Consider the following 23,468-nt stretch of genomic DNA (forward strand, 5'->3'; position numbering starts at 1 on the left):
ACCACAAACGAAGCCAGAAATCTTGGTGTAGTCATGGACTCTGACCTGAATTTCAACAGCCACATTAAGTCAATTACAAAGTCAGCCTACTATCACCTGAAGAATATATCAAGGATCAAAGGATTTATGTCTCAGCAGGATCTGGAAAAACTTGTCCATGCATTTATCTTCAGTGGACTTGACAACTAACAGCATGTTTACAGGTCTCTCTAAAAAATCGATTAGACAGCTGCAGCTGATTCAGAACGCTGCTGCTCGAGTCCTCACTAAGACTAAGAAAGTGGATCACATCACACCAGTTCTAAGGTCTTTACAATGGCTTCCTGTCTGTCAAAGAATTTACTTTAAAATACTGCTGTTGGTTTACAAAGCGCTGAATGGTCTAGGGCCAAAATATATTTCTGATCTGCTCATACGCTATGAACCATCCAGACCCCTCAGGTCGTCTGGCACAGGTCTGCTTTCTTTCCCCAGAGTTAAAACAAAACATGGAGAAGCCGCGTTCAGTTTTTATGCCCCACATATGGAACAAACTTCCAGAAAACTGCAGGTCTGCTGCAACTCTTGGTTCTTTTAAAACAAGCCTGAAGACTTATTTTTGCTTTCTAAGAGGAGTTATGTTTATCTGTATACTGCACTGTAACTTTTATTCCTGTATTCTATTTGTCCTGCTTTTTGTTTTAAATGTCTATAATGTATTGCATTTTGTTTTAATGCTTTTAATGTCTCATGTAAAGCACCTTGAATTGCCCTGTGGCTGAAATGTGCTATACAAATAAACTTGCCTTGCCTTGCCTTACATAAGCCTAAGGCCAATGGGCCTAGGATATAGACAATAAACTACCGATGGAATGGTGGTGGAGCAATAGCGGGAGCATTTCGTATTACTAGCGGACCGCTGTCCCTGATGCCAATAATCCGCCAGAGGTCCGCTTGCCATTCGATGTGCAAATGGCCAGGAACCCACCAGCGGATTCGGCCGTAGGTCCGCCAGCTCGTCCATCGGGGACCCGCTGTAGGTCCGCTAGCCTTGGGCTATCTGGGTTTATCCCTTACCTTTGTCCAGAAACAGAAGTTGAACCAATTGCAGCAAAATAGCATAATAACGTTACAGTGTAACTGCTTTAGCCACTGACCGCTACCATTAATGTTATGGAAGCTGCTGCTAGTTGTTGTGAGCTCATGAGCTAACTGGCTATCCTGCTCTTATTGTGCTGGATTAGCATTGGAAGCATTGGAACTGATGTGTCCAGGCGACCAGACCTATTTTAATTTATCAGACATTATTTCATGTCATTTCAATTCACAGTTTTTTCAGTGGCATGAGCTTCCGTCCTACCAGTCCTGAACAGAAACAAGCCAGCCACGCACATAAGCCAGGCTGGACCAGGCCTGGTTTATATCTGCCTCGTGAGCACAGAGATCGGCCTAACTTTGTTTTATCAAGCTTTCTTTGTAGAAAGGCCCTACCCTAAGTTCCTATCTATCAGTAATACAGTGGCATTTCTGAAGGTTTTAATGAAAAAATACCATGAAATCAAAATAACCCTTTGCCCATGATTTTGGGGCCCACTTGCAATACCCGCCCACAGGCTGGGAATCGCTGGCATAGAGCAAGGATATAGGGGACAACAGGGGAGAGTTTAGAGCTCCGGAGGTTAAATACTATGCACATAAAATGAATAACACTTAAAACATCCATAATATTACATTTTCACTCATTCCTTACCACAAAGGAACATGCATCATGGGTGGGGGTCAGCATGTTTACATCTGTCTGTTTTCTTCGCAGGAGTTCTCCATCCCCTCCAATGAAACATTTGTCTTGACAACAGCTGATAGGACACTGATAGATTCTGGCCGATATGGTAAGTAATATTAACATTGTGCTATAGCAAATAGCAATGTCCAGCATACGACTGAATACTGCCAGTGACTTAGCCACTATGGCCTACATGACTTATGAGTATGACATTCCTTTCATTGCAAAACTTATATAGCCTTATTTATCTATTGCTTTGCAGTCACTCAGGATGTCCTGATGGCACATTCAGAAAGATGGTGTCCCAGGGAAAGAAATTAGGGTTGATTTTTATCTTTTTCAGATGAGCTTCAAGATGGAAACATTCTCCACCTGTGGCAAACACAACCAGTGGCACAGGAACGTATTGACTTCCAGCCTCATTACAATACCATTGTCGAGGGTGGCTTATATGAATACTACGCCAGTGCGGGCCAGAACTCGCTTCGTGAGTCATGACCCAACCCAACAAAAATGCTGCATGTATACAATCCAGTGCTTATATTGAATGAAAAGGTGGACCGCGTACACACTGAAATCTCATGAATGTCATGTTTGTTTATTTCCACAGCATATGCTTTCGCAGAACTAATCGACAATTCATTAAGCGCAACATCTTGTGTCAAAGGAGTGAGGACAATAGACATCCGATTGGTCAGTCATGACTCGACACATCTAAAACATTGCTTTGTTTACTAGTGAATCATATATTCAAGTCATAGTTTCATCAGTAGTGACATTGTGTCCTGTCTCCATAGTTTTTTGAAGGTTAATATTATTGATGCGCCTTTATTGTGTTTAACATTAGGACAATGTTATTGTGTTTTAAAGGACAATGTTATTGTGTTTTAAAGGACAATGCTATTGTGTTTTAAGGGACAATGTTATTGTGTTTTGTCTTTAATGTTATGCTCACCAATAGTATTAGGTTGTTCGAGCCAAATAACAATAGCCAAAACCTACTCTACTTTCAAACCCACTTTTCCCAGGTGTTCGATGAGTCCCTGGGGAAACCAGGAGTGGTTGTCCTCGACAACGGCTGTGGAATGACCTCCAAGCAGCTCAATAACTGGGCAGTGTACAGGCTGTCTAAATTCACCAGGGACAACAGCACCTTCTCAAGGTCGGTTTACCTCAGGAGATATGGCCTAAATAACATGACACACTCAAGATGGACCGGAAGTTTGTATTGCAAGTTTTAATTTTCCTTTTTTTACTCTATTTAGTGATGAGTCCGGGTATGTACGTCCAGACCCAGTCCCTCACAGTCTCAACAGCGATATATCCTTCTTTGGAGTGGGAGGAAAACAAGCCGCATTCTACATCGGACAGTCAACCAGGGTAGGTGTTACCAGAACATCGAGGCTAATGTGGTAACAATCACTGCATGGCTTTGGTTACCTTACGGGCTGTGAATTGTGTGATGAAGATGATGTATCTGTCTCTTTTACAGATGATCACTAAACCAGTGGGCTCCCCCGATGTTCATGAGCTGGTCATTTCCAAAGAGGACTTTGAGAAGAAGGCACAAAACAAGGAAGAGATTTACAGTGGATTCATCCGAAACAGGAAGGTAAGGGGTTGGCTTCAAACATGATCGTCCAGACCGCCCCCCAAACTGTTGCTTGCTTCCTCCTAGAGAATTCAAGGTTATATATTTTATTGATCCCCAGGAGTAAATTGCTGAATTGTTCTGTGTGTAATGTTGCCTGTCTCGCCTCTGTCCTACAGGTGGGAGACTCTACACATATCCAGGACGAGGAGGAGCGCTTCCTCCATGGGCTGATCGCTGAGGAGGTGGGGAAGGAGAGCTTTACAGCCGTGGTGGTGACCGGACTCCAGCCTGAGCACATCACCCTCCTCAAGCAGGATTTCCAGCTGTGGACCAGAGAGCTGGCGTGAGTTCACTGCCCTGTCTCATCCCCCACACACACACCACCTTCCAATCTGATTAGCTCTGAAATGTCTGGTGTCAGTCAAGTTTCTTTGTCTTGTTTAATAAAGCTGTGATTACTTTTTCAGCCACCTGTATCACTATTACATTCACGGCATCGATGGTAACAACATAATATCTTCCAATCGAAACAAAGACAATGTCTCCAACATTGACATTCAGGTAAGAGGGTTTACCAGTGTCAAATTCCATTACACGTCTTCATTGATGTAGTGTGCTTCTAACACTGTAAAAATAAATGCTGCTGAAAATCTGAATACCAAAACATACAGGGCTCCATCTTTCAATACACTGTTTTGTGCAGTAGGTTTTATATATCATGTGGTTGGTTGTTAGTGATTATTGATCCTCCTCATATCTTTGGTCTTTGCATCAGATCTTCCTGCTGGAGAGGTCCCCCAAGATCCCTCGGGTGATGAACCTCCGAGAGATCCATAACGACATGCAGAGCCTCTACATCAACTCAGTGGCCGACACGTTCGAGTTCAAGGCTCACGCAGACCATGACGGGATGGTGGAGGGCATTTTGAGATACCACCCCTTCCTCTACGATAGGGAGACGTACCCTGAGGACCCCTACGCCACAGGTAACATGACCACAGCAGGAGGTCCCATCAATTCCTCCATAGATCTTATGTTCCATTAAGTAGATGGTGCAGATCTCACTCTTTAATGAAGAATCAGGCGGACGAGGGGAATGCTGTTACGAGACTTAGTGTTTTATTGACAAACCATCAAACGAAACTTCGTTCTGGGTTGGTTTTAATTAAAGATGCACTGATCCACTTTTTTTCAATTCCGATCGAATTCCCGAATTTGGATATCTGCCGATACCGATCCGATACCAGCGGTATTTTTTCTTGAATATTTATTTATTATTAACTTAATTAATTATTATCAGTAACATCAATCAATCATTATCAGTAACATCAATCAATCAATCAGTCAAAGCTTTATTTGTATAGCACATTTCATACCAGATGCAACACAATGCACTTTACAGAGAACAAGTGAAGTGGGCATACGTCCCACCCCTACATATTCCAGAGTGAAGAAAAAAAACAGTATCACCTAGGGGCCAGAAAAGTGAGCTGTAATTTTTTTTTTTGCTTTATAAAGTAACATACATTTTATATACTTTGCACACACCGTATTCTTACTGTATTGCTACTGTACTGAATCAGAATTTGTTTATTGCCATTGTTCTTTTACATACATAGGAATTTTTTTGACACTGTGGTGCTTACAACAAAACAACAATGGACAAGTGCAAGGACAGGACAGTGCATGACAGGACTCATAAAGTGCAGTGATACAAATATGTACAGTAGGACCCCACTTATCCGAACCCAACCGGACCAAAGGTCGTTCGTATCTCTGAAATGTCCGGATGACTGAAACTTATGTTAAAATGCACCAAATTCAATAAGTGGTATACTTGTTTCATATAGACTCATAATAGACCGATAAATACCCTTAATTACTTGTGAAAATGCATCAACATTGCAATCAAATAGCCAACTAAACTCATATAGCCTAGCCTATAATAGACCTACAGTAGCCTATAATAAAATAACCGAATTTCCACATGAGTGTGTGCTTTGATCAAATACAGTACTTTATTCTCAAATGAGGCGTACGCTGCATCGATAGGCTACTGTATTCGCAGAACAACATGGTATAGCCTAAAAACAACCCAACATTAGAACAATTAGAGCAAATGATAATCAATAAATAAATAAATGAAATGACAGACAAGTTGTCGTGTCTTAGGCTATTGTAGCCTGTAGTATTGTGGCCTAGGCTGTAGGCTATTATTTAACAAATACAGTAGGTCTAGTAGGCTAATCGACATGCTCACAACACGTCTGTGTTCCTGAAGTCCATTAACTGGGAACGGAAAATGACTCGATGCTCCTCTGCTTCAGGTTGCTGACGCGCTTTCTGGCTACCAAAGAATGCAGCTCTCGCGCAGCAGACTCGTTTGCGCTCGACATTAGAGTAACAAAGAAATGAAACGTGACAGTAGGCTACAGCCTACAGGCAACATGTAGGTCTACATACAGTTCTGTTTTTATTCACAGTAGGGTACAGTACTGTAATGAAAATCCCACCAGTAACCAGATAGCAGGCAAAAAAAAGTTTTTTAAGCCTGTCCGGTAGACCGGGAGGTTCGGATCTCTGAAGTTCGGATGAGTGGGGTCCTACTGTAGTGCAAAAAGTAGCAGTGCAATTGGACTACAAAAAGTCAGTGCAGAGTCAGTTTAGTGCAAAAGTTACAGGGGGCAGGGGAGAGAGTCAGAGGGGAGCCATGTTTATAAGACTGATGGCCGTGGGGGAAACAACTGTTTCTATGTCAAACAGTTTTAATCTTTAACGACTCCAGCCTCCTGCCAGAGGGGAGCAGTGTGAAGAGGCCGTAGCCTGGGTGGGAGGGGTTGGCTATGATCTTTCTGGCCCGCTTCAGCACCCTGTAGTCGTGCAGGGCCTGGAGGGAGGGCAGGGCGCAGCCGATCACCCTCTGCGCCGAGCGCATCATTCCTTGACTGAAGTGGCAGGAGACCAGGTGGCGATGGAGAAGGTGTGGATGGACTCGATGATGGAGGTGTAGAATTGTACCATCATGGTCCGTGGCAGGTTGAATTTCTTTAGCTACCGCAGAAAGTACATCCTCTGCTGAGCCTTCACCAGGGAGCTGACGTTTAGTTCCCACTTGAGGTCCCGGGACATGACAGTACCCAGGAAGCGGAAGGAGAGGGTTGCTGCTGAGAGGGGTGATGGGGGAGATCCATTGCTTCTCAAAACGACGATAGAATTCGTTCCGGTCACTGGCAAGGCGTGAGTCGTCAGTCGACTGGGGGGAATTTAGTTTATCTGTCTGAGGCCTTTCCAGACAGCGGACATATTCCCCTCTGAGAACTGGTGTTGGAGTTTCTCAGAGTAGCGTTGTTTGGCTTCCCGGACCGCCTTTCTGAATCTGTACTTGGCCTCTTTAAACCGGTCCTTGTTTGAACCGGTGTCCTCTCCTTGTTGTTGTGCTGGGTGACTTCAACTTGGGGACTTCAACAGAGCTAATCACAATCACATTGATGTTACTGCTCTGTCCAATGAACTTAGTAATCTCTCCTGTATTGACAATATATCAACTTGTAATGAACTGGTCTCAATGTACAATGATGGACTCCATAGCCTCTTAGGACGTATTCACATATGTTGGTGCGCATCATTGATGAACACCAAAAGCAAAAGTGATACATTGTTTCATTTCTCAGCTACTGCGGTTCGCTTTCACACAGCACTTTCTTTACTCTGGTCCAAATGCAGCACCACAAGTCACATGAAAAGGCTCAGTGCTGTCATTGGTCAATATCTTTCTGGGGGCGGGTGCAAGAGCGTCATGAAAAACTTCCAGGAAGAACTAATTTATAATGGTTTATAAGGTAGTTGCATCGGTCCGAGGTTGTGCGCTTTCACACCATAACTGGTGCGCACAAGAATTCAGTTGAAGCCGCTCCGAGACCACCCCTTCTGGAGGGTGTCGGTGCGGCTGTTTTGGTGCGCACCTGAGTGCGATTGCTGTGTTCAGACTAGCCTAAATGAAGCACTCTCGGGCCCAAAGCTCATTTGATGCGCACTAACTAGTGTCTGTGTGAATACACCCTTAGACACCTTTGCTCCACTTAAAACATGGTCTGTTTCCTTTACTCGTTCTGCACCATGGTTTACACCTGAGCTGCGCCTACTCAAAGCTAAAGGTCGCCGCCTAGAGCGCCCTCATGCCAAGACTGGTCTTACTGTTGTTGACTCGGCCCATCATTGACTGGTGTTCTATTTCCTCCTTCCTAAGCTGCTCTCCCTCTCTCGCTTGGTCTTACTGTAGTTTTGACTCTGGTGCAGCTTTAGGCTGTAGGGGAGGGGCTGAGTCGGGGAGTGAGAGAGAGAACGGCCACAGCACTCTCAAAAAATCTCTCCAACATGGGATTTGAGCGACAATTAAAAGCTGTTTATTACAGGAGGTTTATAGCATCCAAAGACGATGGTATCTAGTCTAATGTCAGCTTGCCTGCCTGTGGCTGTCTGGCTCCAATTCAAAGCATCTGAGCTCGAGCAAAGTTCTTATGGTTTGGGGGCGTTCCACCCCCCCCCCTCCCCCACCTTTCCCCAATCAGACTGGTCTGGACTGGTCTGGTCTCTCCTGCGGCTTATGGTCTTGAAGACGAGATAACCGGCCAATGGTTCGGCGCCCAGGTCTCTATCTCTAACCACAACAATTACTGTTGTCCACAGAATGTACCAACCATGGAATGTCACCCTTCTCTCCGATGGGATGTGTGTATTGTATGCAAAGGGAGACACTTTTCTTACAGAAAACTCCGGCCGACAGCTACATTCAGGGGTCAACATCATAATTAGAAACAGCTAACAGCATCAGGTTAAACCACGACATTTCTCTAAAAAGGCCATTTCATCACTGTTCATAAAGAAATTATTTATTTATATACTTCATTATAAGGATGCTCTTTCCACAGTGAAAAGTACTTACTATGCAAATGTAATTAGCTCAGGCGAAGGAAACAAAAGAGCCCTGTTTTCCACTGTAAAGACAATCTTACAGTCATACCCTCACTCCACAAATGTACTCTTTCTCAATGTAATACTTTCATGGACTTTTTTAATGCTAAAATTGAAAATATACATCAGCAACTGGTTTCCTCAACTAATGTTGAAGAATGTCACAGTTCACCATGTCCATTTCCTGTTACTCCCTTTCTTTCTCCCAGGTTTTCTACTCCCAACTGTGAGTGATATATCAGACCTCATGCGTAAATCTAAACCTTCTACATGTACATGTCAGTTAGACCCTCTCCCCACCCACTTAGTTAAAGCCTGCCTACCCTCCTTGTCCTCCTTCATAACTGCCATTATACATTCCTCCCTTACCTCTGGTCTTGTCCCATCTTCCCTCAAAACTGCCGCTATAACCCCTATTCTTAAAAAACCTGGTGCAGACTCCAGTAATCTGAACAATTTCTGGCCTATTTCTAATCTTCCATTTCTTGCCAAGATACTGGAAAAAAAAAACAGTGGCAACCCAGGTTCACACTCACCTCTTCAACAATAATTTGAGCAATATCAATCTGGTTTACGATCTCTCCACAGCACCGAAACAGTCCTAGTCAAAATCACTAATGATTTACTGGTGGTTACCGATTCTGGTCTTCTTACCATTCCCGTACTTCTGGATCTCTCTGCAGCATTTGATACCATCTCAGACTAGCCTCCATTGGTATCACTGGCACCCCTCTTCACTGGGTCCACTCATACCTCTCAGGCCGCACTCATTATGTACAACTCAAAGATGTCAGATCACACTCCCCTCCTGTCACCACCGGTGTCCCCCAGGGCTCTGTTCTGGGCCCTCTCCTTTTCCTAATCTGTCTTCTACCCCTTGGCAATATTTTCAGGAAATTTGGTTTGCAGTTTCATTGCTACGCAGTTGACACCCAGCTTTATCTCTCCACCAAACCAAATTCTGCCCCCCCCCCCTCCCTTCCCTTACGGAATGTTTACTTGAAATCAAATCCTGGTTCACAGCCAACTTCTTAAAACTAAGTAGTGATAAAACAGAGGTACTCCTCATTGGTTCCAAATCCACCCTAGCCAAACCAGACAGTTTCTCCCTTACCATTGACAACTCCACAGTCTCCCCTTCCCCTCAGGTTAAGAGTCTGGGTGTCATCCTCAATAGCACACTGTCATTCAAATCTCACATCAATAATATCACACAGTCTACATACTTCCACCTACGTAACATCAATCGTCTCCGCCCCTCACTCACACCTACCAGCACCGCTACTCTTGTTCACGCCCTGGTCACATCCCGCTGTTGACTTTTGTTGTCTTTTATTCTTATGTCCTTATTCAGCTCTGCATTGTGTTTTGGTTTCAATAAAAGACAGCACCCAATCTCTCACTATACCACACAGTCCAGTGTCCCTTTTCCAGGTATATTTCAAATGAATCTCTCCAACACGGGATTTGAGTGACAATCAAAAGCTGTTTATTACAGGAGGTTTATAGCATACAAAAGACGATGGCATCTAGTCTAATGTCAGCTTGCCTGCCTGTGGCTGTCTGGCTCCAAATCAAAGCATTGGTCTCGTTGCAACGTTCTTATGTGGTTCGAGTGTCCCCCCCCCCCCCCCCATCTCTTCTCCGATAAGACTTTAGACTCTTTCTGGTCTCTTCTGTGGCTTATGGCCTTGTGTGATCAAGATAACCTATGCCGCCTCGGCGCCCAGGTCTCTTATCTCTACCCACAACAATTAGTGTTTGTCCACAGAATGTACCAACCATGGAATGTCACCCTTCTCTCCAATGGGATGTTTGTCTATCGAAGGGAGAAACTTCTCTTCCCAGAACCCCCAGCCGACAGCCACACTCAGGAGTCAACATCATAATTAGAAACAGCAAACAGGATCAGGTTAAACCGAGACATTTCTCTGAAAACAACCATTTTCCTCACCGCTTAGATTACTGCAACTCCCTCCTCATTGGTCTTTCACATAAGTATCTCCATAAACTTCAACTGGTTCAGAACTCAGCTGCTCGCATCATTACTAGAACCCCCTCCATCAACCACATCACTCCTGTTCTCTGCCAACTTCACTGGCGGCCTGTTAAGTCACGCATTGACTACAAGGTACTACTACTCACCTTCAAGGCCGTTCATAACCGAGCCAATTCATATTTCACTGAACTTCTCCAGTCTTACGCTCCCTCTCGGTCACTCAGATCCTCCTCTTCCTCCCAACTTGTCACTCCCCCTGTTCGCCTGACTACCATGGGATCCAGAGCCTTCAGCCGCTGTGCCCCCCACCTCTGGAATGCCCTACTACAAGACATCCGCACACTAGACCATCTCCCCACCATCTCAAAACACACCTCTTCATACAGGCATACTCTCTATAATTTTTTTTTTTTAGACTGATATTTATAATTGTTTTGTTATTGTTTTACCTTTGTAATTGTTTTACCTTTGTAAATGTTGTATCTGTTTACTTGTTTTAACCATGTACGGGTGACCTTGGGTGTTTTGAAAGGCGCTTTGAAATAAAATGCATTCATCTGAGCCAAATTCTTCCGAAATACCGGCAGCCCACTCGAGAGGAGCTCACCCTCGACCATTGCTGTCTCCCACACGCCACTGGGTCATTCGGACCACAACATTGTCCACTTGATTCCTACCTATAGGCAGAAACTGAAACTGCATTGAACTGTTTTGATTATTAGTATCTTGTATCTTGTTGTTGCTGCAAGGTTGAGGAGCCAAAACATAATAATTTTACTAATCAATTTTACCCAACATATGGCTACTTGTATGTAGAATGTAGGCCTAACAATGAAAGAATCTTTGAATCCTACTATATATTCATTTTCACGTATCAGTGCCCACTTTCATCAAATAAGAACGAATTTGAAGAAGGCCAGGTCCAGACTGGCTAATGTGCGTGGCTGGCTTGTTTCTGTTCAGGACTGGTAGGACGGAAGCTAGTCATGCCACTGAAATAGCTGTGAATTGAAATGACATGAAATAATGTCTGATAAACTAAGATAGGTCTTGTCGCCTGGACACATCAGTTCCAGTGCTTCCAATGCTAATTCCAGCACAATAAGAGCGGGATAGCCAGTTAGCTCATGAGCTCACAACAGCTAGCAGCAGCTTCCATAACATTAATGGTAGCGGTCAATGGCTAAAGCAGTTACACTGATGATTCCTGTAACGTTAGCTATTTTGCTGCAATTGGTTCAACTTCTGTTGCTGGACAAAGTTAAGCGATAAACCCAGAAAACACAAGGCTAGCGGACCTACAGTGGGTCCTCAATGGACGAGATGGCGGACCTCCGGCCGAATCTGCTGGCGGGTTCCTGGCCATGCGCAGCAGACTCGTTTGCGTTTTGCGCTCGACATTAGATTAGCAAAGAAATTAAACGTGACAGTAGGCTACAGCCTACAGGCAACATGTAGGTCTACATACAGTTCTGTTTTTATTCACAGTAGGGTACAGGTTATTGAACAGGTTTATGTCAGTAATGACGCAGAAGTTTGTACTTAACAATAAAGATTAGGGTGTGCAAATGTTTTTTTGAGACTACGCCGACGTCTGCCCATGTCTCGCATGTTGTCACTCAACCTTCAACAGATGAATAGGCCTACTATTTTAAACCTCGCCGCAGATATGGGCAATATAAGCATATTAATTCATTACAAACGTTCGTTTAAAACTCACTGAGGGACACCCTCAATTTATCCGTAGCCTAAATCGACGCAAGCCCTTAGCCCTATTTAACATAGCCTTCTGAGACCAGTAGATGATGTAGCCTATGCTATGGAAAGAAAAGGCCTACTGTAGCCTTATGTCACTCTGCTGCTGTAACACCCCAAATCACCAGTGGCGATTGGTAGTTATGTTATCTTAATATAGCAAAGACAAATACATAAGTAAAACTTATGATCAGGCTAGCCAACGTTAACCCACACCCTAACACTGGCATTCATTGACGTCACCATGACCTAGTTGCATTTGATTAGCACATTATGGTCGATTAGGCTACATTAGGCTACATAAGCAAATACGTCGATGTTGCATTTACAGGACAATACAGGCTAATCGATTGGGCCTATACAATTTTCACAATGAATGGAGGCCAAGCAATTTGTTTTCCATGGAATGGAAGCTAAAGACAATGCAAGAGCCATGAGCCGTTTTATGAAGTATAAATTGGGCTTTATAGCGCCCATATTATGACGAGACTTGAATATAACGAGACAGGCTATTGAACAGGTTTATGTCAGTAATGACGCAGAAGTTTGTACTTAACAATAAAGATTAGGGTGTGCAAATGTTTTTTTGAGACTACGCCGACGTCTGCCCATGTCTCGCATGTTGTCACTCAACCTTCAACAGATGAATAGGCCTACTATTTTAAACCTCGCCGCAGATATGGGCAATATAAGCATATTAATTCATTACAAACGTTCGTTTAAAACTCACTGAGGGACACCCTCAATTTATCCGTAGCCTAAATCGACGCAAGCCCTTAGCCCTATTTAACATAGCCTTCTGAGACCAGTAGATGATGTAGCCTATGCTATGGAAAGAAAAGGCCTACTGTAGCCTTATGTCACTCTGCTGCTGTAACACCCCAAATCACCAGTGGCGATTGGTAGTTATGTTATCTTAATATAGCAAAGACAAATACATAAGTAAAACTTATGATCGTTCGTCGTTAGAGCCAGTCGGCTCGTCACTCCATGTAATTTGTCAGTGGGGACCTAGCTTTTGTCCATATACCGATTCGGACAGTTGAAGGGATCTAGGCTCTGCAGTAGCCTACAGTGACATCAGGGGCAGTGTAAGAATTACTTTAACACGCCCAGTCCCCAGTCGTGATCAAGGTAATTTGCTCTTAGAATTTCTGTGGCCACCTCGTCTCAACAAAATAACGCCCCCTAAGGGTAAAAAACGAAAATTCCGGGTAAAAGTCAGGGTAAAACAGAGATGGGGGAAAAAATGCATCACTCAAATAAAATAACACTAAAATGAAACCTCTTCATTTACAATTAACAAAATATCAATTATCTAAAACTTCCCTCTTCTGCATTTGAGGACAGAGTATTGGGCACGCTTAGGACGAAATGGTCTCTTCCCTATGTCAAACTTATCTGTCGCTCACGGTGAGTCGGTGACATGGCGTTGGCCTTGCATTCCACGAACCACAGGTGTCGCCCATCTGTACGGAAACAGGCCGGTAACCTCCATCTCCACCTCCGGTCCCGTGCCCGTCTCCTGGTTCGGCATTCATCCATCACTCCCGGAATGACAGTTGTCTGTAAAAACACTCAGAAAACACTCAGACCCGATGATTGTGCCTCCAGCAACTATAAACATGAGATATTTAACATAAACATTAAAAAATATGTATAATTGGGTTGTTAGGCAGTGCTGTATGCAGATTAAGACACTGGCAAACATTATCTATCCTCCCACCATCATGTACAAACCTTACGTCCTCAGCTACATCTGTCTTGTCCTGTTTATTTACCTTAAAAAAATGGGTCTATATTGGCTAGTTAAAATCTACCTTGTTGGTTGTTCAAGGGAACCCCAGCAGGTGGCGCTGGACCCCAAATCTGAGGCTCCTCCCTTTCATTCAGCTTGCGGTAACTGTGGCACTGTGCCATCCAGTGACCATATTGTCCACAATGGAAACATGCTTCATCCTTCCCACTCTGTCTGTACCGATGAATATGCTTAGACCTACTACTACGTTGTCTATTCTCCCTTTGTCGTCCTCCCCGTTTTTGTTTCACCCCGGCAGAGTTGGGAGGCGGGGCGGCAGCTACAACAGCAGGTGAAGCAGTCATAGTTTGGGAAGGATGTGTGAGCTCTGAGTGCCGAGTCGGCGTGATAGAGTTCAAAACGGAATGACTAGGAGGGGGAAGGGACTTTGAATATTCATCTCTCTGATTAACTTCCTTAGCTACGCTTCTTTCTGACTTGAAAAAACACTTGTGCGTTTTTTACCACTTCCTGAATGCATTCCAATCTATCGCATTTCCAGGCTCCCTTCCTAATCTAGTCATCTCAGACGCCTGTAACTGAGCTCTAACAGTCGCTAACTCAAGAATCGAGAGTGTACCGGACAGGGGAAAATCAGAATATCTCGCCCATAGCGAAAACTGTACACAAGCATCATCCCAAAACCTTGCGCAACAATCTTAGCTGGGCCAGACAGCGAACTAGTATTGGTATTCATAATTAACACAATAGCCTACAGCCTATAATTCAAAGCCAACGATGAAAGGAAACGTATAGTTAAAACGCACGGCGGGAAATAAACAAAATAATAAAATTTCGAAAGAAACAAAGACACATTAAACCGCTACGTAACTCAACCAGCAACTGGTCCTTTGTTGTCCCTCTGCATCGGGCCGGAAAACCAGAGCTGGGAGGCAGGGCGGCAGCCAGCAACTGGTCCTTTGTTCTCCCTCTGGCTCGATCACCGGGAGAGCGGAGTAGGCTAGTTGTTGTTGCTTCCCTTTTCTCCCAGACGACCAGCTACCGGAAACCTAGCAGTTACGATTTATGGCAGTCGAAATAGTGTCGAAAATGTAAACAATACTTACCTGGATAATACTGCCCTACAAAGCCAGAAGACCGTAACTTAATTTTTGTCGAAAATGAGTTTTTGTCATTTTTGGGACATTAAGCATATACTTTATCATGTGGACAAGTATCTTGAGTCAATTGTGTTGTTTTTTCGAGAAAATAGTGGGTTGACTTTACCTTAACTTCCAAAAGCGCTACAGAAGCCAAGGCAGAAGAACGTAACTTCAGTTACGGTTCTTTGCCATGGCTTCTCGGCACTCTTCAACGTTCGATTTGAGATATGGTAGGCTCTGCCTTTGTTTTGCTGTGCATCAACGTGGAGTTAGCCTACTGTTTACTGCGCTCAAGTTACGGTTCTATATTTGTATAATAGTCAACGTTCGATTTGAGATACGGTAGGCTCTGCCTTTGTTTTGCTGTGCATCAACGTGGAGTTAGCCTACTGTTTACTGCGCTCAAGTTACGGTTCTATATTTGTATAATAGTCTATCTGTCACCGAAGCATTTCTGACACACACCTTAGTTATAACTTGAGAATCAACACTGCTCCCATATGCAATCAGAACAATGCAAACAACGCATTGGAAAGAAGCAATGCTTGCCAGCTATAAGTTATCGTAAATCATAAGCAATTCATTATTATTTTTTCCTGTCAGCCTTTGACAGCTCGACAGCGAAACAAACTTGGCGGACTGTGATAGCCCAACAGTGTGAGACACTTTCTAGGACAGGCGCGAGTGCGAGTGAGACACAACTCCTAGCCTAATCATATACACGCACGCACGCAATATGTTCAGCACTAATGATTCACAATTAGGCCTATAAAGATAAACATTGCCTACCTTTTCTTTAACCTGATCAAATCTATTGCAAACGCCGACAAATTATATCCACAGCTGTTTTGAGTACGCTGCATTCAAAACGTTAAATCCATTATTCTTTCTTGACATGCTGACAGGTTATCCTACTGACATAATCCAATTCAATACAAAACGCGAGTCTGAGTCCACTATCCTTGCGTTGGTTGTAACCCTTGCATTCAACATTGTCTAACATTGTTTGCAAAAAGTTATCCTCCACATGCAAGAACGTGTGTTTGTTGACTGAACGGATGTTGACGTTTGTGATGTAAAAAAACAACAACATCCAATCACGTTCGCTATGAATTGATATCTGTTTTTTTTCTTTCGATCTTCATAATGCTGTGGTCACAGCCATTATCTGGAATGGTTTACACAAGGTATTTAACCACCTATAGGTTAAATAATTATATATATAATTATAATTCATCCAGTGAGTAGATCTCCACGACAGTGTGGGCACCCCTGTCATAATCATAATGTAATAAATAGGGCCTAATGATGTGCGAGTTTGTAATGCCTTCAAATACACATTAATTCATACTTATTTACATTATATTATATATTACATCAAGCCTAATTGTGCCATGATCAGTAGATTGTATGCAGATGGTATCATTATTATCATATACTGATTTTGTATAGTGACCATAAACCAATTGATTGATCAAATGGAAGTCACTGCCTTTTGCCTTGGCATGACTCTGTATTATTTACAGGCAATGCAAAGGCAGAGTACAGTAACTTCCAAATAAGGGTCAAAGGTCAAGTTTGAACTAAATATTTTTATGTAGATAAATTACTTCATAGAAAAACAAATAATTGCCAAATTTTCAATATCCTACCTACAATAGATTTGGCTGGACAACAAAAAAACTTAAGTAATTTTTCTCAGTTCTGCACTCTGGCGAGTTAAGGTCTTTTGCCTTTGTAGGGCAGAATAGGCGCGCTCAACCAAACATACAAGACAAGAGTCGAAGCTCAAACAGTAAACAACAAAACTTTGTGATCCGTGCAGGGACACGGATCACAAAGGACAAACAAAGGCCTACGTTAAAGACAAACAAAAAAGCATATGCCTGCCCCGCTGAACACCAGCCCCTTGGTTGGAAGCTAACTCCTAGTTACTACACCAACCACCCGGGATAAATTGGGTAAGGACGCTTCTCCAAGAAAGACGGATTGGACAACACCAAATCACTCCCAGTAGCTACCTTCGTTGAGAAACACCCAACGGAGTGCGGTTTGAATTACACCCGCGACCGGCCAAAGGGGAAGCCCGTTTTCTGTGCTAACTTTGGCGCATTGACTCAACACCAACTCAACCGTTCTAAACTGCAGCCGATAAACAATCTAAACTGTACATCAACTGCAAGGGAACAAATGAGTCACAAGACCAAAATCACACTTCTACTGAAAAGCAAAACCCCTAGTAACGAAACAAGGACGAAGTCAAAGAACAATACAATATCATCATCATATATTGTTATTGTTGAGTTACAACTCCTTAGATCGATACCACCTACTCCCCCCCCCCCCCCCCCCCCCCCCCCGGGGAGCTTGCTTTCAACAATACGCCAGACCAACAACACAATCCGAAACGAAAACAAAGCAAATACAACTCAAAACCATAAGAGGGTTCGTTCAAAACGTACCTGTGAGTTCAGGAAGCCAGTGAAAGAACTGGGGAAATAATCTCAGCGTGCGCTCTGGCACAAGAGAGAAAATTGATTTTCCAAAAACCCACTATGGAACGACACGTCTGCCGACCAGTTCATTCACTGGAATCCCGAATCAACACAGGCAGTCCTCCCTTTTCGTCATCCCCGTCGCCAATTGTAATGGATTTTAACTGATCTAGTCAAAAAGGATTTACCAAGATTCCCTCAAACAGGTTAAGTCTGGTTTATTGAGAAAACATACGAGCGCAAGGACTTCCGGACAACGCACATGAGTGGTATCCCAAAGAAGTGGCCGCAGTCTGATCTTGTGCAGCCTTATATTCAAGCAAACACAGGTATGGCGCTTTGAGGATGTCATTGGCTAACCCATTGTATGTCATATGAAATGGCAGGCGTGGTCGAGAATACAGACACGTGATGTGAGAAAAGGCGGTAATTTCTTGGAGACAAAGGGACATGGGGACAAAGGATGGTTATTCTGGAGTAGACAGATATCTAGGTGTGTGGACATCCTGGAGGTCATCCTGTCATGAATTAGGTTAGCACAAGTCAAGTCAAAGTGCGGGGAAGGGGGCACACACCTCACCACAACCAATGGTGAGGATGATGCTAACTAGCGTGTTAGGCAGTAAAGTTGACTAGTGTGCACTTAAGCTCACAGCATGGTGAAGGAGAGGGTAGTGAGGGAGGCAAGTGCAGAGTATGTCCCCGACTCCCCGGACCTTGAGTTAGCTAGCTAACACTAGCTAGCGTGCTACCTAGCACTAGCTAACATTAGTTAGCTATCATTAGCTTAGCATGCAGGTACTGGGTTACTTCTCTGTTTACTTCAGATATTACTGTACATTTCAACCAGACATTCCAGTGAAACCAGATAGTCAAAATAACTTGCCAGATATAAAATGGACACTGCAAACGCGGGCATTTCTGATGATGTCCTCAGTCCAGTCAGTACGCTTAATGGCTTGTAGCCACAGGCGCCTCTGGTTCCTCTGAAAAGGCTGGTTTCCTCTTGGAATCGAATAAAGTTTGAATCCACTAGAGCGCCAATTTGTACACCCGTAGATGCAACAGCCACACATCTTGATTGTATATAAAATACTACTCTTTGCACTAAAATACTGCTTTTTATTTTTCTTGCTCTGAATTCCACTGTCTCCCCCTGCTACTGTTTCAAGAATGCGTGCTCATACTTGTGCTGACATAGGCTGTAAAAGGGTCTATAGTAAACAAAGATGACCCACGCTCGTTTATTTATGGCTGGTGGCTCTACCATATAAATTCTCTAACTGACATAGCACCACCAGGTAACCACTTTTTTACACAGCTTCTATAACATCCAGTGACAACCCTGGTCCACACCGAGGCTTGAACTTGCAACCTTCGGCATGGGAGGCAGACGCCCTATCCACTTGGCCACCGAGGATTTAGAAAACCCGCAGTGTCATAGTGTTTTGTTTGTTTTGATGTTCTGAGATCGTGTGGTGGCACAATCAGTTTGACACAGTTAATTAATCTGCAAAACAGACTGTACATTTCCTTAAAGATAAAAAAAAAAACAATGTTTTGTTCCCATGGGGTCTCTCCCGTCCGTCTGAAAAAACTAAACATTTACCTGTTCATTTAAATTTAAAATCCAGCGTGAGCCAAGTATATCCATGTAATGGCGGCGGACGGGGCACCAAGAATGCAGCTTCTAAAAAATTTATTTTCTGCCACGAAACGGTTGTTTTCATCAATCTTTTCTTATGAATTGCTAGTTGTGCTTCCATAGAGCGAGGGCTTGTTGTGGTTTTCACATGCCTCTGTAATATGATCTTTAAAAACATCTTTAGAAACTAAATAAAGCTTCCCCACTTGCTCCAGCACGCATGCGCACAGCGCGCAGACTGGCTATTCTCCGTCTGTAGGCTACACTCACGGCTCACATTCTCTACGATACGATCGGCTTCCATCATATTCTAAGTCATCTTCAATATCCTCAAAATCTGATAAATATTCAGCCATATTGCACACAATATTCCAGGCACCAACAAGCCGATTGTAGCGTAGAGACTCTGGAGCGTAGGAACATGTAACTGTGCCATTTGACGGCTGCTACTCACAGCATCTTTTGTTTTCGCGATTTTCACTCCCTTTCATAGCTCCTCTTCCACGATCTGAAGTCTGGCTTGGCACTTCATGGCTTGTTGATATATTCCGGGGCATGGGCTTGTCGGCGTGCCGGGAGGAGGGTAGGCTGGCCTTGCTCCACAGGCAGCAGTGGCAACACCACCTAGTTGGATCTGTACACCTGATGTAGGACAGTGTAGGGGGGGTGAGCATTGCGTGGGAGAACAATCCTCCTTGCTGGTAGGACAGGAAGGGGGCCAGCTAAGACCCAGCTGCACTTTTGACTGTTCCCTCTCATTTCCACCCATACTTTGTTGTGCACACTCCCTAATTTGCATACTGTCTACCTTACCTTCACTGAAACGCCCATCCTCAAGTGAACCTAGTTCTTTACTAGCGGCACATTGCTGTCCCAAACCTTCATCACTCCATGATCCCACCATGTCCTTGTAGGGATACAATAAGATCAGATTAATTCAATTTAGTGTCATTAGTTGGCGCCTGTGGAGCCAAATAATAAATACAAGCTGTTCCTGAAACCATCCATCGCACAGTCAGTGTAGTTACTCCACCTGCTCAGAGGGCATGTGAGATGGAAGTAACACTGTACAGGAGATACCTAAAAAATAGACCAGAGGAGAATAGAAGTAAATACAAGAGATATATGGATATGTAGGTAAATATTACAGATCAGTCCTTTTACTTCCCCAACTTTCAAAGATATTAGAACATTTTTGTACAAAGACTTAATCTCCTCAGTCACTGTTTGGTGACTATCGGTGTAGTCAATCTCCAAGCCAATCTATCACACTCAGTATTGGAACCTGTAGAGAATATATCACACTGTAGTAGCCAATAAAGACGACTCAGTTGGAGTATTAGTCAATCTGAAAAGGCATTTGCACTTGCTCAGAATATTGCTGCAAATGTTATAGAAATATGGTATTAGAGTTGCAGCATTCTCCTGGGTGAGAGGCTATCTTGAGAACAGATACCAATAGGTCAATGTGAACAATGATGACTCAGAACCAGTCCCAAGATTGCTTCTCCTGTTATTTTTTTGTTTGATGCTTTGCTTCAGGCTAATTATTGCTACATATTTAGGTTTCTCTTCATGCCATTACGAGAAGATACAACTAGACTAGTTTATAAAGGGTGGGCGTATCTCGCTCAGGCTTCAGTAAATACAAAATAATAGTGTGATTATTGTTTTTAGGGGCCAAGCACCGAAGGTGCGGAGCCCCTATTGTAATTGTTAGTTTTATAATTATTATTCTGCTTCTGCCATGGAAGTCAATGGCTAGCCCTAGAACCGACTGGTCAATTTTAACAAAAAAATTGTACAGTTGTAGAGGGTAATGCGAAGATGCCACGGACAGGCTTTTACATCGATTGGCCAAACCCCCTTTGTTATAGCGTTATAGCAGCCGACTGAAGTTGTGAACTTTGAACAGCATGCCCAGTTTGACTTAGTCATGAAACTTTGCACACATATGCCTCTCCTCATCCATCTTCATCCGCTTATCCGGGGTCGGGTCGCAGAGGCAGCAGTTCCAGCAGGGGGCCCCAGACATCCCTTTCACTGGCAGCATCAACCAGCTCTGCCTGGGGAATATTTAGCCGCTCCCAGGCCAGTGCGGAGATGTAGTCCCGCCACCTAGTCCTGGGTCTACCCCACGGCCTCCTCACAGCCGGACATGCCTGGAACACCTCCCTAGGGAGGCGCCCAGGAGGCATCCTCACTAGATGCCCGAACCACCTCAACTGGATCATTTCGAAGCAAAGGAGCAGCGGCTCTACTCCGAGTCTCTCCCGGATGACTGAACTTCTCACCCGATCTCTCAGGGAGACCCCAGCCACCCACTCATTTCGGCCGCTTGTATCCGTGATCTCATTCTTTCGGTCATGACCCATCCTTCATGACCATTGGTGAGGGTGGGGACGAAGATAGACCAGTAGATCGAGAGCTTTGCCTTTTGGCTCAGCTCTCTTTTCGTCACAACAGTGCGGTAAAGCGACTGCAGAACCGCACCAGCTGCTCCGATTCTCCGGCCAAGCTCCCTCTCCATGGTTCCCTCACTCGTGAACAAGCCCCAGATACTTGAACTCCTTCACTTGGGGTAAGGACTCATTTCCTACTCGGAGCGGACAGACCACTGGTTTCCTGCTGAGAACCATGGCCTCAGACTTAGAAGTGATGATTCTCATCCCAGCCGCTTCACACTCGGTTGTGAACCTATCCAGAGAGTGCTGAGGGTCGCAGGAGGATGATGCCATCAGGATCACATCATCTGCAAATAGCAGCGATGTGATCCCCAGCTCACCAAACTGCAAACCCACCTCCGCACGACTACGCCTCGGTATCCTGTCCATGAAAATCACAAACAGGATTGGTGACAAAGCGCAGCCATAGCGGAGGCCAACCCCCACCGGAAAGGAAGACGACTTACTGCCGAGGACACAGACACAGCTCTCGCTCTGGGTGTACAGGGATTGGATGGCCCTAAGTAGGTATCCCCTCACCCCATACTCCCGCATAACCCCCCACAAGACCTCTTGAGGGACCTGGTCGTAAGCCTTCTCCAAGTCCACAAAACACATGTAGACAGGTTGGGCAACCTCCCAAGCCCCCTCCTTGAGAGAGTGAAGAGCTGGTCGGTGGTTCCACGACCAGGACGAAATCCGCATTGTTCCTCTTCGATCTGAGGTTTGACTATCGGCCGGACCCTCCTTTCCAGCACCTTGGAGTACACTTTCCCTGAGAGGCTGAGTAATGTGATGCCTCTATAGTTGGCACACACCCTCTGGTCCCCTTTTTTAAATATTGGGACCACCACCCCAGTCTGCCACTCCTTTGGCACTGACCTGGACTTCCACGGAATGTTACAGAGGCGTGTCAACCAAGACACACCCAGCGCCTTCAGCATTTTTGGACGGATCTCATCAGTCCCTGGGGCTTGTGGAGTTGTTTGACTACCTCAGTGACCTCCTCCAGGGAAATTGACGATGACCCCCCATCATCTTCCGGCTCTGCCTCGATCGTAGAGGGTGGATTAGTCGGGTTCAGGAGTTCCTCAAAGTGCTCCTTCCAACGCTCAACAACCTCCTCAGTTGAGTTCAGCAATGTCCCTTCCTTGCTGTATACAGCTTGGATGGCCCCCCGCTTTCCCTTCCTGAGGTGTCTGATGGTCTTCCAGAAACACTTTGGTGCCGACCAAAAGTCCTTCTCCATGGTTTCTCCAAACTCCTCCCACACCCGCTGCTTTGCCTTAGTCACGGCCGAAGCCGCAGCCCTCCGGGCCAGTCGATACCCTGCAACTGCTTCTGGAGTCCCCCGGGCTAACATATCCTGGAAGGCCTCCTTCTTCAGTCAGACGGCTTCCCTGACCACCGCTGTCCACCACGGTGTCCTAGGGTTACCGCCCCTTGAGGTACCTATGGCCCTCAGGGCGCAGCTCCCAGCCGTAGCTTCAGCAATGGAGGCTTTGAACACCGACCACTCATGCTCGATGTCCCCAACTTCCACAGGGTTGCCAGAGAAGCTCCGCCAGAGGTGGCAATTGAAATCTCTCCGGACAGGCTCTTCCTCCAGACATTCCCAGTTCACCCTCACTACATGCTTGGGTTTTCCAGGTCTGTCCAGAGGTTTCCCCCACATCGAAACCAGTCACCACCAGATGGTGATCAGTGGACAGCTCTGCCCCTCTCTTTACCCAAATGTGTCCAAAACACATGGCCTCAGATCGGATGATACGATAACAAAATCTATCATCGATCTTCGGCCTAAGGTGTTCTGATGCCAGGTGTACTTGTGGGCATCCTTGTGTTCGAACATGGTGTTTATTATGGACAAACCGTGACTAGCAAAGAAGTCCAACAACAAAA

The 23,468-nt window shown here is 44.7% G+C and overlaps 1 protein-coding gene across 1 annotated transcript in view; it reads left to right on the forward strand.

Annotated features, from left to right (window-relative positions):
- LOC311319100 (structural maintenance of chromosomes flexible hinge domain-containing protein 1-like) overlaps positions 1-23,468 on the forward strand; it is a 64,638-nt gene that overhangs the window by 6,983 nt on the left and 34,187 nt on the right. Inside the window, exons 2-10 of the mRNA XM_084450555.1 lie at positions 1,793-1,868; positions 2,106-2,249; positions 2,373-2,455; positions 2,791-2,924; positions 3,028-3,142; positions 3,255-3,374; positions 3,533-3,699; positions 3,824-3,917; positions 4,132-4,342. Of these exons, the coding sequence (XP_084306681.1) occupies positions 1,793-1,868; positions 2,106-2,249; positions 2,373-2,455; positions 2,791-2,924; positions 3,028-3,142; positions 3,255-3,374; positions 3,533-3,699; positions 3,824-3,917; positions 4,132-4,342 (1,144 nt within the window). The remainder of the gene's footprint in view (positions 1-1,792; positions 1,869-2,105; positions 2,250-2,372; positions 2,456-2,790; positions 2,925-3,027; positions 3,143-3,254; positions 3,375-3,532; positions 3,700-3,823; positions 3,918-4,131; positions 4,343-23,468) is intronic.

The sequence above is a fragment of the Borostomias antarcticus genome, assembly GCF_949987555.1.
Source record: "Borostomias antarcticus genome assembly, chromosome: 2".
Lineage (NCBI taxonomy): Eukaryota > Metazoa > Chordata > Actinopteri > Stomiiformes > Stomiidae > Borostomias > Borostomias antarcticus.